The sequence below is a fragment of the Hydra vulgaris genome, chromosome 11, assembly GCF_038396675.1.
Source record: "Hydra vulgaris chromosome 11, alternate assembly HydraT2T_AEP".
Taxonomy (NCBI): Eukaryota; Metazoa; Cnidaria; class Hydrozoa; order Anthoathecata; family Hydridae; genus Hydra; species Hydra vulgaris.
Genome location: NC_088930.1, coordinates 2,839,596 through 2,854,608, shown reverse-complemented (window position 1 = coordinate 2,854,608; position 15,013 = coordinate 2,839,596). Strand labels below are relative to the sequence as shown.

Here is a 15,013-nt window from a genome sequence, read left to right as displayed (position 1 = left end):
AAATGTTGTTTAAAGTTTGTAATAAGATTTTTTCATTTTTTTGATGAAACAAATTCTCCAGTTTTATCAGTTTTATTATCGGATTTTTGTTGACTTTATTCCAGATATAATCAAATTTGATAAGCAATAGATATAAGCAATTTTGCAAGATCTATTTGAGTATTAATATATTGTCTTATTGAAATAATGGAATAAAATATAACATTTTTTATCGCACTTCTTTAGTTGATTCATATTTCTTGTGCTTTGTAAATTAAATTAAAGTTCAAAAATTTAACCATGATATCTCTAAGTTATAAAGATATAGTGACAATTGTAAAAGAATAGAACCAAAAGAGTTCTATTCTTTTACAATTGTTTTTCAACTGTTTAGGCTAAAATTTTAATTATTACTATCGTTTCCATTTAATTTACTATCATACTCTATTATGAACTTGTATTTGATTTTACATTCTTTTAGGAAATTAGGAGAAAACATATGTTATGTTGATGTGATATGTAAGTTAAAACTTGAGGTTATCTAATTTTTAATTTCTAAGATACTTAGTACAAATCTATTTTTTAAGATTCTGGTATATATACTTCTTAAATATATTCTTATATAATATAGGCGTGTATATAAAAAAGCATTATATGAACAAATAAAAAAAAATAATTCTTTTTTACATTTTTTTAACAAATAAAACCAATAGAAGGGTATTAAATTCAGTATTATCTTATATATCAGGTTTATTGCTGTAAAATATATATTAAAATGTATTAAATATAGTGCAAGTATAAAAACAAAATTAAAATATGAAGAAATCATATAGTATTATTATATAAAAGGAATATATTTAGTTATAAATTATTTATAAATATTCATTTTAAATAAATTAGTCCAAAATATCTTCAATTTTAAAATTGAACGCAGTTTCTTCACTTTCACTTGTATCACTTTCATAATATTAGCATAATAAATAAACTTTTTCAAAAAAAAACCAGGAAGTTAACGCACAAGTATACAGTGAAATATGCACTACTTTAAACAACTTTAAAATTTGACAAACTAGTTTATCAATCAATTAAACAAAATGTGTGATTACACAAAAAAAAATTGTCTGGTATCTAACAGTTTTTATTGTATAAATTTACAAATTTCCAATGAATACTGAAAACCCGGACTATTATGTTAAATTTTTTTGCAACACATGCATATTTTGCCTGCTTTTTAATATACCAATTATTTATCTTTCAACAGCAAACAGAATTATACGGAACAGTTATAGCTGATTGAAATAACTTCTTCGATTTTTATTTCTTATTTTTACATCAGAAAGTTCAAAATAATTTTTTTCATAATTTTTTTAGCATATCCTGAATGAAATAGTTTGTTTTTTAACTAGAAAAACAAACAGTTTTACAAAATTGTATCATTTAAGAAGTTTTTAAAAGAATAACTAAATAAAAACATAAAAATATTTAACTTTATTTTTACCAAAAATTTATATTTTGCACAGACTTTATTTTGCCCGTGCCACCATTCCTGCTCAAGCCTATATATATATATATACACACACACACACACACACACACACACACATATATATATATATATATATATATATATATATATATATATATATATATATATATATATATATATATATATATATGTAAAAAATCTGATGCAGAAAAGATTCGACAAAACGTGAGTAAAATTCTTATTAAAAATATCAAACATAGATTACCCGATAATTTATCAAAAGAACAAAGATTATCTTTAAATAATTTGAGGGAAAAAATGAATGGTTTAGCAGTTTATCCATTTGATAAAGGAACAGGATTTGTACTTATAAACGAAGAGGACGCATTTTATAAATTGGAAGAGGAAATTAAACACTCAGTAACTATCAACTATGACCCGACTCAAACCCTTATGACTAAATTCCAGAAACTATTATGCAGGTTACGAAAACAAAAAAAGTTAGATAACAAGACTTATTTTCAAATGTACCCTTCTGACTGCGTACCTCCACGTTTATATGGGGTCATAAAAGCTCACAAGCCAGAAAAGAACTATCCAATGCGGCCAGTCGTTTCTACTATAGGTACCCCACCATATGGATCATCAGAACATCTTGTAAAAATTATACAACCAACCTTAAACAAAAACAAAACAAGATTATTAAACTCCTCCTCGTTTGTCAACGAAGCAAAATCTTGGTTAATTGATCCAAGTGAAATTCAAGTTTCTTTTGATGTGGTGGCGTTATATCCCTCCATTCCAATTGACAGAGCAATTCCTGTGATTATCGATATTTTAAACAACGATATTGATAATCTTAAAAAAAGAACCAAACTAACTCTTAGTGATATACATGAAATGATCGAACTCTGCCTTAACCAATGTTATTTTTTATACAAAAATGAGATAAGATCTATACCAAATTCGGGACCTATAGGTTTGTCCTTAATGGTCGTAGTTGCCGAAGCGTTTTTACAGCATTTGGAAGCAAAAGCTCTTATTATTGACGAGGTTGGTCAATTTTCGCCAAAGACTTACAGAAGGTATGTAGATGACAGTCATGCAAGATTCGACTCAATACAAAGTCATGATAAGTTTCTGGAGTTGTTAAATGAACAAGATCCAGCAATAAAATATACTTCAGAAAAAGAAAACAATAAAAAGGAATTAAACTTCTTGGATATAACTGTAACCAATACTAATAACTCATACTATAACTTCAAAATCCATAGAAAGTCGGCTATCACTAATATACAAATAAAACCTACATCAAACATTAATCCAAAAATAGTTATGGGTGTTTTTAAAGGTTTTTTATCTCGTGCCATTAAAATTTGTTCCAAAAAATATCTTGATGATGAAATACAGTTTTTAATAAATATGTTTGCAGAAAATGGACACGATAGATTAAAGCTTGAAACAACTGCTAAGAACTATATTCAGAAAAGAATCAACCTTTCTAAAATAAATTATAATAAAACAGAAACATTTAAATATACAGTTAAACTTCCATGGCTCCCAAGAATAGGTCCAAAACTAAGAAAAGAACTTAAACCTTACAACGTCAGAATAATATTTACTACACCACCTACGTTAAAAAACATCTTATGCAACAACAAGTCTAAGTTAATTCCAAATAGCAATCCCGGTGTCTACAAACTCACATGCTCTTGTGGCAGTGTATACATAGGCGAAACAAAAAAGAAGATTTTAACGAGATGCATTGAACATCAAAAAAACTATTTAAAAGGTAAATGGGATGCATCTGGTGCAACCGAACATGGTCGAGAATGTAATGGCATGTTTGATTGGTCAAATCCGAAAACTCTAGCAATAAAATCAGAGTACGATCAACGCAAAGTTAGAGAATCACTTGAAATTAATTACGCCTCAACATACCAAGAAATAAAAAATGCTCCAATACTTCTGAACCGTGACAATGGCATTAAAATTTCTACAAACAGTTGGAGACCTCTGTTTCAAAAAATTATCCAAAAAAAGGAGTCAAATAATATTTGCTAGTTTTATATTTACGTTATTATGTAATCATTTATGGCTTCTTTTTAATGTCTTCTTTGACGTTTTTAAGTAATATTTGTAACGGTTTTTTTTGTATTATATTTTACGTCTGATGACGATCTGTGCAAAAGCAGATCGAAATATTACGAAGAATAAATTTAGTTTGTACGCAGCTGTTTTTTATGCTTTATATTCAAAAATATATATATAGCTATATATGCACGTACAACAAGATATGACATTGACACATTATATATATATATATATATAATATATATATATATATATATATATATATATATATATATATATATATATATCAGGGATGAACTCAGACCTGTTGTAGTACCGCTGGAGCAGTATGGGTGCCCAAAAAAAGTGCCCAAAAATTATTTTATTTTTTAATTTTTCTTTTGCTTTTTTACTAAAAATAGAAAAATTTTATTGGGTTTTAAATGCAGTAGTATATAAATAATTTTCAGTTTAATTCACCAACATATTTTCTTTAGGACAATAAAATGAATTAAAAAGCAATTGCTTTTTTCATGTAATTATGTAATGCAACTGTCCTTTGATTGATAACTGAATGTTAGTTTTTAAAAAATGAATGTCATTACAAAACTTAATTTTAAAAATTTGTTTTGAAATTTTATAACAATGGAATGTATAAAAAGTTTGTCTTTTCGAAAGGTAGAACGATTTTAAAATATCTATTTAGAGTAAAGTTAACTTTTGTTTGTTGGCAATTAAGAGTGAACTGGTTTAATAGTAAAGGAACAGAAGTAAAAAATTTCAGTCTTAATGACTATCGCGCAAATTCAATTTTTGAATCAATGAACTTTTTATTTTACCTTGCTATTTTAGTTTACACAAGGAAAACAAAAGAAGAAAAGTTTTTCAGAATTTGTTAAGATAATGTCCGATGTCTGCTGCTTATTTCAAGTCCTGATTTTATATTATGTACATAATATAAAATCAGGACTTGAAATAAGCAGCAGACATCGGACATTATCTGGCACTTGTCCAGTAAAAAACAACATCTATCGGTCATTTTGTTCAACATATATTTTATGTGCATTTATTTTCTAATCATTTTAGTTGTTCCAAAATTATTAATAAATTCAGTATTGTATATAAACTTTATTTTTTGAACTTTTTATTTTTTATACAAAACCAAATTAAAGTTGAACACACGCCTACGTTAATAAAATACGTCATTTTTTTGAGTTAATTCATTTTTTAAAAGATGCCAAACCATTACATTTCTTTGAATCAAGTAGCCTGGTTTTTATCATACATATTAACACGTTGCAATTTGTTATTAATTTAAAATTATAGTTTAGTATTTATTTTATTTTTTGTCTAATGGTTTTTATAAATTTTAAACAAATATTTTAGCTTTTAAAACCCCTTTTAAATTTATTTTATAAAAAATTTTAATGCGATAGTTATTTTAATGCTTATAGAAACCAGTAATTTTTATTACACTATTAAATTTGAGTTGTTATGTAACAATTCTTTTTGTGCTTCAAATTTTTGTTATGTTTATAAAATTATTTCAAGAAAAAGTTTGAAAAGATTTATAAATATATATATATATATATATATATATATATATATATATATATATATATATATATATATATATATATATATATATATATATATATATATATATAAACGTAACTATGTATAATATTCTTTGATAATTTAAATAAAATGGGTTTATTGTAACCATATTTAATTTGTTTAAAAAATCACTTTATTTAAAAAAGTAATAAGTAAACTTAATAATTTATTTTTTTAATATATTTACAAAGTAATTTATGTATTTAATATAATTATACATTGTTATCACATATTTAATTATGTATTTAATAATTACATAATTTATGAATTTACGTAATAATTTATGTATTTAATATATTTACGTAGTAATTTATTTAATTTACATTTAATAATTTTATTCAATAATATTTAATAATTTTTTTCTATTATTTAGTATTTAATAATTTTGTATTTTAATAGTATTAATAGTATTTAATAGTATTTAATAGTATTTAATAGTATTTAATAGTATTTAATAGTATTTAATAGTATTAATAGTATTTAATAGTATTTAATAGTATTAAGTATTAGTAGTATTTAATTATAAAGTATTATAAAGTATTTAATGGTATTAAGTATTAGTAGCTAATTTAATAGAATTTAATAGTATTAATAGTAATAGTATTTTAATAATTATCTAGTATTTAATAATTTTGTATTTTTATTACACATTTTTATCACATATTTAATTATGTATTTAATCATTACATAAAATATATAGTAATTTATTTATTTAACAATTTACAAAGCATTTTGCATAGTATAGTAATTTTTAAAAAACATAAATATATTTTCCTTTTCAAATTTTTTTTTTTTGAGCTTAAAGATTTTCTTTTTATTGGACATGTCCGGCAAACTTGAGTCTTTATCAGACAAATTGCCTGGTTAAAAAAAGTTCATTATTTCAAGCCATGTAAAATTATTTTCTTTTTGAATTTTAGTTTTTTAAAAGTTTCTTTAAGGTTTTTTCTTTTTTTTCAAATAAGTTAATTATTTCATTTTTTTAAGCACATTTTTGAATGCTTAAGTCAAAACAAAATAAGATATGCCTAATCTTAAAAAAAAATTTTTTTGTTGGATTTTGTTGGACATGTCAGCCAAACCCAAGTATTTGTCAGACAAATTTTCCAGAACAAAAAGATGAGTTTTTTCTAGCCCTGGATTAAAAATAATTAAAAATTTCTGTTCAACATAAGAAACCAGCCATAATCACTTTAAACTTGTATTTATTATAAAATTATTAACTATAATTAACAAAATTAAATTTACTTTTGAAAAAGACAAACTCCTTCTTTCGCGATTTTTGAATGGTAAAGATATTTTTGATATTGATCTCTTTTTTCTATGGTGTGCATCAACACCAGCTACTTTTCCAATTTTTAATTTCTTCAAAAGACTTCTCAAGCCTACCAGTGTCAAATGTGTTTCATTTCCATAGTCTCTAAAAATTTCATTTATAAAAAACTGTGGTGTGAACACATTTTTAATGCATTTTTTCTTTATCAGCTGCAGAATGATGAATACATTGACGAAATTGGAACTAAAGTTATCAAACTCAATATTCGCAATACTTGCAGCTTTTGAAATATCCTCGTCATTAAAACACTAATAATAAAGTAGTAGATTTATTAAAACTTTTAATATTATCATCATCATCATCATTATCATCATCATCATCATCATCATCATCATCATCATCATCATCATCATCATCATCATCATCATCATCATCATCATCATCATCATCATCATCATCATCATCATCATCATCATCATCATCATCATCATCATCATCATCATCATCATCATCAGAAACATCATCAAGCAGATAATTTTAAGCTAGGTAGAATCAAGAGGTTTATCTTACCTCAAAAATAATAAGGATTATAAAATAATAAAAAAGGTATATTTGTAAAATATATTATTATAATACCTTATTGAACATACAAAAGTCATAAAATGTCAATGATGATTCTCATTAAAAAGTCATAAAATGTCAATGATGAACTCATGCCATTACCATGGGGGAGGGGGTTGTTGGGTGCAATCAACTGCCTTTTTTTCCAAATTCTCTTTATTTCCCGCAAATTTTATTGTAAAATTTAGCAAGATTTTCAGTTCCTATTCTGAACTGCCTTTTTTCAAAAATAACCCCTCTGCTCCTTATAATTTTCATGGTAAAAGCATGATATTATACCATAATAGAATACAAAAATATATGAACTGAAAGGTTAAAGTATGACAGGTAATATTAAACCACATGAGAGATTTATTACAAAAAGTTTTTCTTTTTCTCTATTTCATCTTTGAAATTTTTTTTAATGTTATTAAAAATTCTCTCTTTCCAAACAAAACTTTTTAAATGTTAATATGTATGTGTGTGTGTGTGTGTGTGTGTGTGTGTGTGTGTGTGTGTGTGTGTGTGTGTGTGTGTGTGTGTGTGTGTGTGTGTGTGTGTGTGTGTGTCTATATATATATATATATATATATATATATATATATATATATATATATATATATATATATATATATATACATACATATACATACATATACATATATATACATATACATATACATATATATATATATATATATATATATATATATATATATATATATATATATATATATATATATATATATATATATATATATATATATATATATATATATATATATATATATATATATATATATATAGAACTCTTATATGTTGTCAGAAAGTTTTTACCTTATTTTGTTGACAAAAAGTAAAAATTAAAATGCAAAACCGGAATTTTTTTTTAATTAATTGATAGACTGCCTGCCCCAACCAAACCCTCAGTTGATGTAGCAGCACTTCCTTGCGAGTCAGGCTATTTGTCAGTCGATATAGCAGCACTCCGTTGCGAGTCAGGCTATTTGTCAGTCGATGTAGCAGCACTTTGTTGCGAGTCAGGCTATAAAATAGTCGATGTAGCAACACTCCACGCATGATTTACAGTAAAAAAAACAATAAAAACATTTTATTAAAAAAAATTAAAATAAAAACATTGTTTATGTTGTTAATTCAGAATATTTTTAAAAACATTCTAATCAATTAAATTTGCGTTTTTGCGGTTTTTTTAAAAAACGATTAATTTGTAATTAAATTAATGGTTTTAACTTTCTGACAACACCCAAATGTTGGACGGAAGTCAAAAGTAATTAAAAGTGATGTATGTGTTGGCGTAAGAACCATTTTTTTCCTTCCGTACTTCCCAAATGCAACAATCTATAGAACTATACATATATATATATATATATATATATATATATATATATATATATATATATATATATATATATATATATATATATATATATATATAAAGAGAGAGATTTCTTGTTTGAGTTTTGACACTTACAGGCATTGTGCAAACTCCAAACTTTTGTATGTTTATGCTTACATCAAAAAACAATGTTTTGCAAAGAATTGGGGTGATTGGAGCTTGGGAACAAAAAAACCCTAATTTTTGGGCCCACACAGCCCTTAACGTGGGAGCAACGAGTTTATAAAATATTTTCTTTACTATTTTTATCTAAATTCATATTCATCAATAAATTTCAAGTTTCATGCAATAACCTCTTGGCGTTAGGTTTTAATGACCCTGCAATGTTTACAGCCCCCTCAAATTGAGGGGGGCTAAAACTTTATATGGTCATGGTTTTTGAAAAATAAGAGATTATTGCATGAAATTTGAAATTTCTTGATGAATGTAAACTTAGATAAAAATAGTAAAGAAAATATTTTATAAACTTGTTGCTCCCACATTAAGGGCTGGGTGGGCCCAAAAATTAGGGTTTTTTGTTCCCAAGCTCCAACCACTCTGATTCTTTGCAAAACATTATTTTTTGATATAAACATAAACATACAAAAGTTTGGAGTCTGCACAATGCCTGTAAGTGTCAAAACTCAAACATCTAAAAATCCAGTGTACACCACTGATATATATACATATATATATATATATATATATATATATATATATATATATATATATATATATATATATATATATATATATATATATTTTTTATATATAATTTTATATATATTTTATATATAAATTTTTTATATTAACATTAAAAAAAAAGTGTTTTTGTATCAATTAATAGCTTTAAGTATTTATGAATAATGATTAGATATTGAATAGCAAAGATTGGAATAGCAAAATAAGTTTGATGATGCAATACTTTTTAAATAATAGATAAACAAAACATAGACAAAAGTAATTCTGCAAAGTAATTTTAACTACTATATTTTCATAATCAAATTTGTTAACAAAAACATTAAAAAAAAAGAAAAGTTTTAACTACCATAGAACATCTGTAAATGAGTAATAAGGAAAAGTTACCTCTTTATTGTTAAGATATACCCCCAATGTTGAATTGATGTCCCAAAGGATATTTTTTATATAGTATTTATTAATCACATAAACGCCATACTTTTTTTTTAATTCCTTGTCATAAGATGACGAAACATTTAAAACAACGGAACGGAAGTTTTTGCACTCGACACTACTTTTTGAAGCTGTTGTTAATAAATAAATGCAAGCGCTGAGAACTTCCATGAATTCTGGATTAGTCAAGTTTTGATTATAATAACTTTTATTAAAAAGCTGCATAAAATCTTCATACGTATAACACTATGAAAAAAGTTACTATATAAAAATTGAAGAAGCCAAAGTTTAAAAATAAAATTTCATACATACCAAGTTACAAAACTCAGACTTTTCATTTTCGCTGCAATTTCTAAAGTTAAGTTTTGTCAAAAGATTGCTGACATCTTTAGGAGTAAAAATGCCTTTTATATTAACGGCTAAATCAATCGAAATCTCTTGAATAAAAATCTCTAGTTCATTTTTTTGATTCTCAGGATATTTAGCGTGTGTTGATACGATTAAAGCAATCCATATCCATATGGCCATTTTCGAACGTAACTACAAAAAAATAAAATAAGTAAAAATTGCATAAGCTTTTGCACACGACCGCAAATCACTCGATTTGAATCTTATTCAATAGCCAAATAACTACTTTGTAAAAGACAAATGTGTACTCAGTTAATTATGCAGTTAGCTTTGCATAAATTATTGAATATGTAAACTGGATTCTAATTATGCAATAAAACTACAAAAAGTATTTATCATTCTACTGTAATAAATTGCCTTGTTTACAATCATTTGTTATTACAAACTTGAATAAATAAATCATCATCATTTTATTGCAATTTTTGTTTAAACTGCAATGCATCTGGCATTGGGATCTTTTGAAGAGCAAATCTCATTTCATAGATGTGAGTGTTTATGAATTATGATTTCAAATTTAATTTAAATTACCCTAATTTAGATTACCTGAAATATTTTTTATAATTTTTTAAAAAAAAAATCAATTTTTTTGATTAACATTAAAAAAAATTTCGAAGAGGAAAGAGAGAGTTTATAATAACATTAAAAACATGTGTGATAGTTTGTGTGTATATCCATGCGCGCGTGTAATTAAAAAAAGTTCTCATTTGTAGACTGATTAACACATTTAAAAAGTAAATTAAACATGTTTTTAGTTGCTATTTAGTGGGTTTGTATTGCCATACGGAAAAGGTGAAACACAGTTGAAAAGAAAAGAAGATAATATATTATTCCATAGTATATTATTCCATAATACTATTCCATAATGTATTATTCCATAAATGTAAAAATAAATTAAATTAATATCGAGCTACTTTCCTAGATGTGTTTTCAGGAATAAAATGTATAGATATAGCTCAAATTCGTAAAACATGGCCAGGGTGCGGATTCACAACACTTTCGTAAGTCCAAAATTTGCGTAAAATTTGCGTTTTTTTGGCTTAAGTTCAAAGTCACGCAAAGTGGTATTCACAAATCTTGCGTAAACAAAAACTTACGAAATTCTTAAGTTTTGACGTAAGTTACGTTCGCAAAAAGAATAAAAAACGGTATTCACAATATTTTCCTAAAATGTGCTCAGCAAATTTTACGCAAGAAAAGTTACGTCTGCTATTTTCTGACTTGAGTTTGGCGTAACTTCAAATCATCGAATAATATTTAAAAGTGGCGTTTTTATTTCAGATTTTGTTTGTTATTGTCAATAAAATATAATTTTATCTTAATTTTATTATTCTATACGTTAAGTTATTTATTTAAATAATATAACTATAATTTTTTTTTTAACAACAACAACATTAGCAGTATATTTACCAAAAATTTAGATACAACTCTTGAGATAACAGCATATTAGATACAACTCTTGATTGATTAGATACAACTCTTGAGATGACAGCATATTGTTCACACTATTTGTAGCTATTAGATTGTACTATATTTGGTGTCTTGAAAACCTACTACAATACTTGTTGTTGTGATTTAATCAATACTTGCTCTGTCAATGCGTCAAACTTTTTTATACTGCACATACCTGATTCACAGAATTAACTTTACTCTTTCCATCAAATATAAAAATCATTTTTTTATTCGTGCAAAAATGGTACCATAAATTCTCAATCTGAAATATCACTGAAAAAAACTTACAAAAAACAAGTGGGCTTTAATTCAAACTCAACTTTTATTAAACGCATCGAAGTTACAAATGTAGATTTATATCGACTAGACTAATACAATAATGTATTAGTCTACTCGGTATAACATATTATGAAAAATACAACTTTTCCATAACATATTATGGAAAATACATTTTTCATAATATATTATGGAAAAGTTGTTGAACTTTTGCTTATGTTTTCAAAATGTTCGTTATATTTTTGACAATAGAAATTTTGTTTAGAAATAGTTTCAAATAAACTAGAATGCAATCAAATGTATTTCCTGAATTTATTGAAGCAATTTCTTTATTTAATGAAACTGCCATTCCCTATTGCAAATAAAAGTGTTTTTGATTCAAGTCAATTATGTGATAAAATAAGACCACTGAAAAGTAAATTTAACAATTATCATGATGTTTTCTTATACCCTAGGGTATGAGAAGTAAGAATGAAAACAAGAAGTTAAAACAAAACACTTTAGTTTAGGACTTCCATTATTTTATGAATGTGAAATTTTATACTAAACTATAGTATTTTGTTTTAACTTCCTGAAGCGATGCAAGACAAGTTGCATGATCTGAGCAGGGGTGAATCCAGACCCTTTTTAGTACTATAGGACCGGTATGGGCGCCAAAAAAATGCCTGAAAATATTAACTTCATGTTATTTTTCTTTTTCTTTTTATATTAAAAATAGAAAAAAAGTTGCTAATTTTATGTACATTTTAGCTAGTTTATTTAGCCAGTAATGTTTACAAATAAATATCGCGGCAGGGTTAGTGTTATAGTTAAATAAAACCAATGGGCATTCACTGATGGCATCATACAGGAAGCCGAATAATTATCTTATATAAGTCCAGGATAATATAATTTATATTACCCATTTGGATTTGAGTAAATATGCCCCAATTATTTCTTAATGAGTGCTTGTAATGTTTATATTTAAAATATTAGATGTGTAGCATATTTTAAATAATGATTATCTCATTAAAAAACTAACCGACTCTTATTTGGTCCATTTTTAGTTATTTTTAGTTAGGTCCTCAAAATAGATACTCAAAATAGATTGAAAGAATGTTTATGCTATATATGCTATTGCTTTTAAAAGTAATTGCACGTATATGTTATATGGGGCCGTTTAAATAATACGAAACACTTTTTTGCTGCTTTTAGACTCCCTTCTTTGTATATGTGACATTTTTAACAATTTCTCCTCGCAAATTTGTGACGTGACAATTTTTTTCTATAGTTAACTTAAAAAGTCAGAAACTTTTAACAACGCTGTTTTAAAACGGTACTATTCTTGGTTAGAAGCCTTTGAATTTCTAGTGACTCATGTGGAGTTTAAAAATGTAATTTTTTTTTCACTTAAAATACGCTTCTAAAGAAAAAATCTTTGAAGTTTCACAGCAATTTTTATTTTAACAAAGACTATTTATATTTTGACGCTGTTCCACATGATCATTGTGAAAAATGCATATAATTTGCATTAATGTGCTTGCGGAGCAAGGCTAAAATACGAATCAAGAGTATTTTTGGACTCTTTTGTGTATTGGAGAAAAGTTGCGCTGTTGCTAATATTGCAAAATATAAACAACAGTACAAGATTGTTGAATCATTTTGAAATTATGTTTTTTTTTACAAAACACTTCTTTCTTCTGATAAATCACCTGATGTAATCTACAGATGTTATTCACATCACCTTAATAGCTTGGGAGAAAGTTGTTGTAGAAGCTAGTGATAAAGATGATGCAGAAGCTAGCGATAAAGTTGTTTTAATAGCATAAGAAAATTGTTATATTATTTAAATTTTACTTTTTACTGCTTAGAAAAGTATTGTAAAAATAATTTTTTAAAACAGACAGTCCAAAAAAATAAGAAAGACAAAATCATTTCAAATAATTTTAATAGATTTTTATTTCTGTTTTTAATTTTTTTTTTCTCTAGCTTTTGAGCCTCTTAGCAGAGTTGTTAGTCCTTGGCCTTGCACTAAGGCCAAAAATTGGCGTTGAAACTGTTGGCCTTGGCCTTGACCTTAATTGTTTTGACCTTGGCTTTAAATAAAAATACATTTTTTTTTACTGATTTCGTTGAATTCGGCACATAACCTTGGTCTATTTTTACAAAATGTGGTGTTATTTTCATGGCACTTGCTACTTACAATTTTGTTAATAATTGGCCTTAATGTAAGGCCAAAATTTAAGTTTTTGGTCTTGAAATTGTTTGCGAAGGCCTTAACCTTAAAACCCTTAGCCTTGGTCTTGGTCTCGTAACATGTAGCCTTGCTACTTTTGGCCTTGTTAACAACTGTGCCTCTTAGCGTTGTTTTTTGTTTTCTTTTGTTGCCTTTTTTATGTTATTTTTGTAGTCACGTTGTTTTCTCATCCTGTTTTCTTTTCTTCAATGAAAGCTTAATAAAACATCAAACATATTCACATATTCCTTTTTAGTATTTACTAAAAAACTAAGATAAAAAAACAAGAATCGTTTAATTATTTAACATAATCTAATTCATACGAGCCTGTCGTAAGCGCCCCAAATTTTTTTAAAAAATTTTCCAATAGGTAGTACTAACAACAACAACAAAAAATGCTTCTTATATTTGCAAAGAGGGCCCCAAAATTTTTCATAAATTCGCTGACCCCCAACCCCTTAATTAAGGGATGTGAGGGAGCCGAGCTACGGCTCTATAAGTATATATATATTATAGTATTTATGAGATATCGTTAACAATTAAAATTTATTCTAATAATCACGATAAGTTGTAATAAAATTTGGGAAAAAACAATTTAAGACCTAATATTTAACTTTATAGTTGATGTACCATATTTAGGTATGAATGACGTGGTCGCTGGAGTAAATATTAGACAATAACAAATATTTCAGGCTAGTTTTAAGTTGCATTGCTGCAATGTAACTTAAAACTCATTTGAAATATTAGACATATGTATATATAAGTTATATAGTACTATATTATTGTATTACTAACCATACGTATGGTTAGTAATACAATAATACTGCGTTACTAACCAGTTATATAACTAGCGAGAAAAATTAATTTTTTAGTAACAAACTCCATACTTTTTGTTATGCAATTGCTAATATGTGTAATAGTTAATCATCTTTTTCTTTAGATTTTGGTTACAACTTCTATTATTTATTATTCTAGAATTTCACAATAAAATAATGCAATGACTGTGTAATAATGCAATTAATGTAAAATTTTCAAATGAGCATGTTTTACTATTTCTATGAAAACTAACAGGTGCGCGATATTATTCGAATCAACAAATATCGTCCC

The 15,013-nt window shown here is 25.7% G+C and overlaps 1 protein-coding gene across 1 annotated transcript in view; it reads right to left on the bottom strand.

Annotated features, from left to right (window-relative positions):
- Nucleotides 1–10,216, bottom strand: part of LOC136087337 (zinc transporter ZIP4-like) — a 28,695-nt gene extending 18,479 nt beyond the window's left edge. The window contains exons 1-3 of the mRNA XM_065809808.1: nt 9,871–10,216; nt 9,514–9,804; nt 6,404–6,739 (exon numbers count right to left, since the gene is read on the bottom strand). Of these exons, the coding sequence (XP_065665880.1) occupies nt 6,404–6,739; nt 9,514–9,804; nt 9,871–10,086 (843 nt within the window). The 5' untranslated portion in view covers nt 10,087–10,216. The remainder of the gene's footprint in view (nt 1–6,403; nt 6,740–9,513; nt 9,805–9,870) is intronic.
- Nucleotides 10,217–15,013: the final 4,797 nt, after the last annotated feature.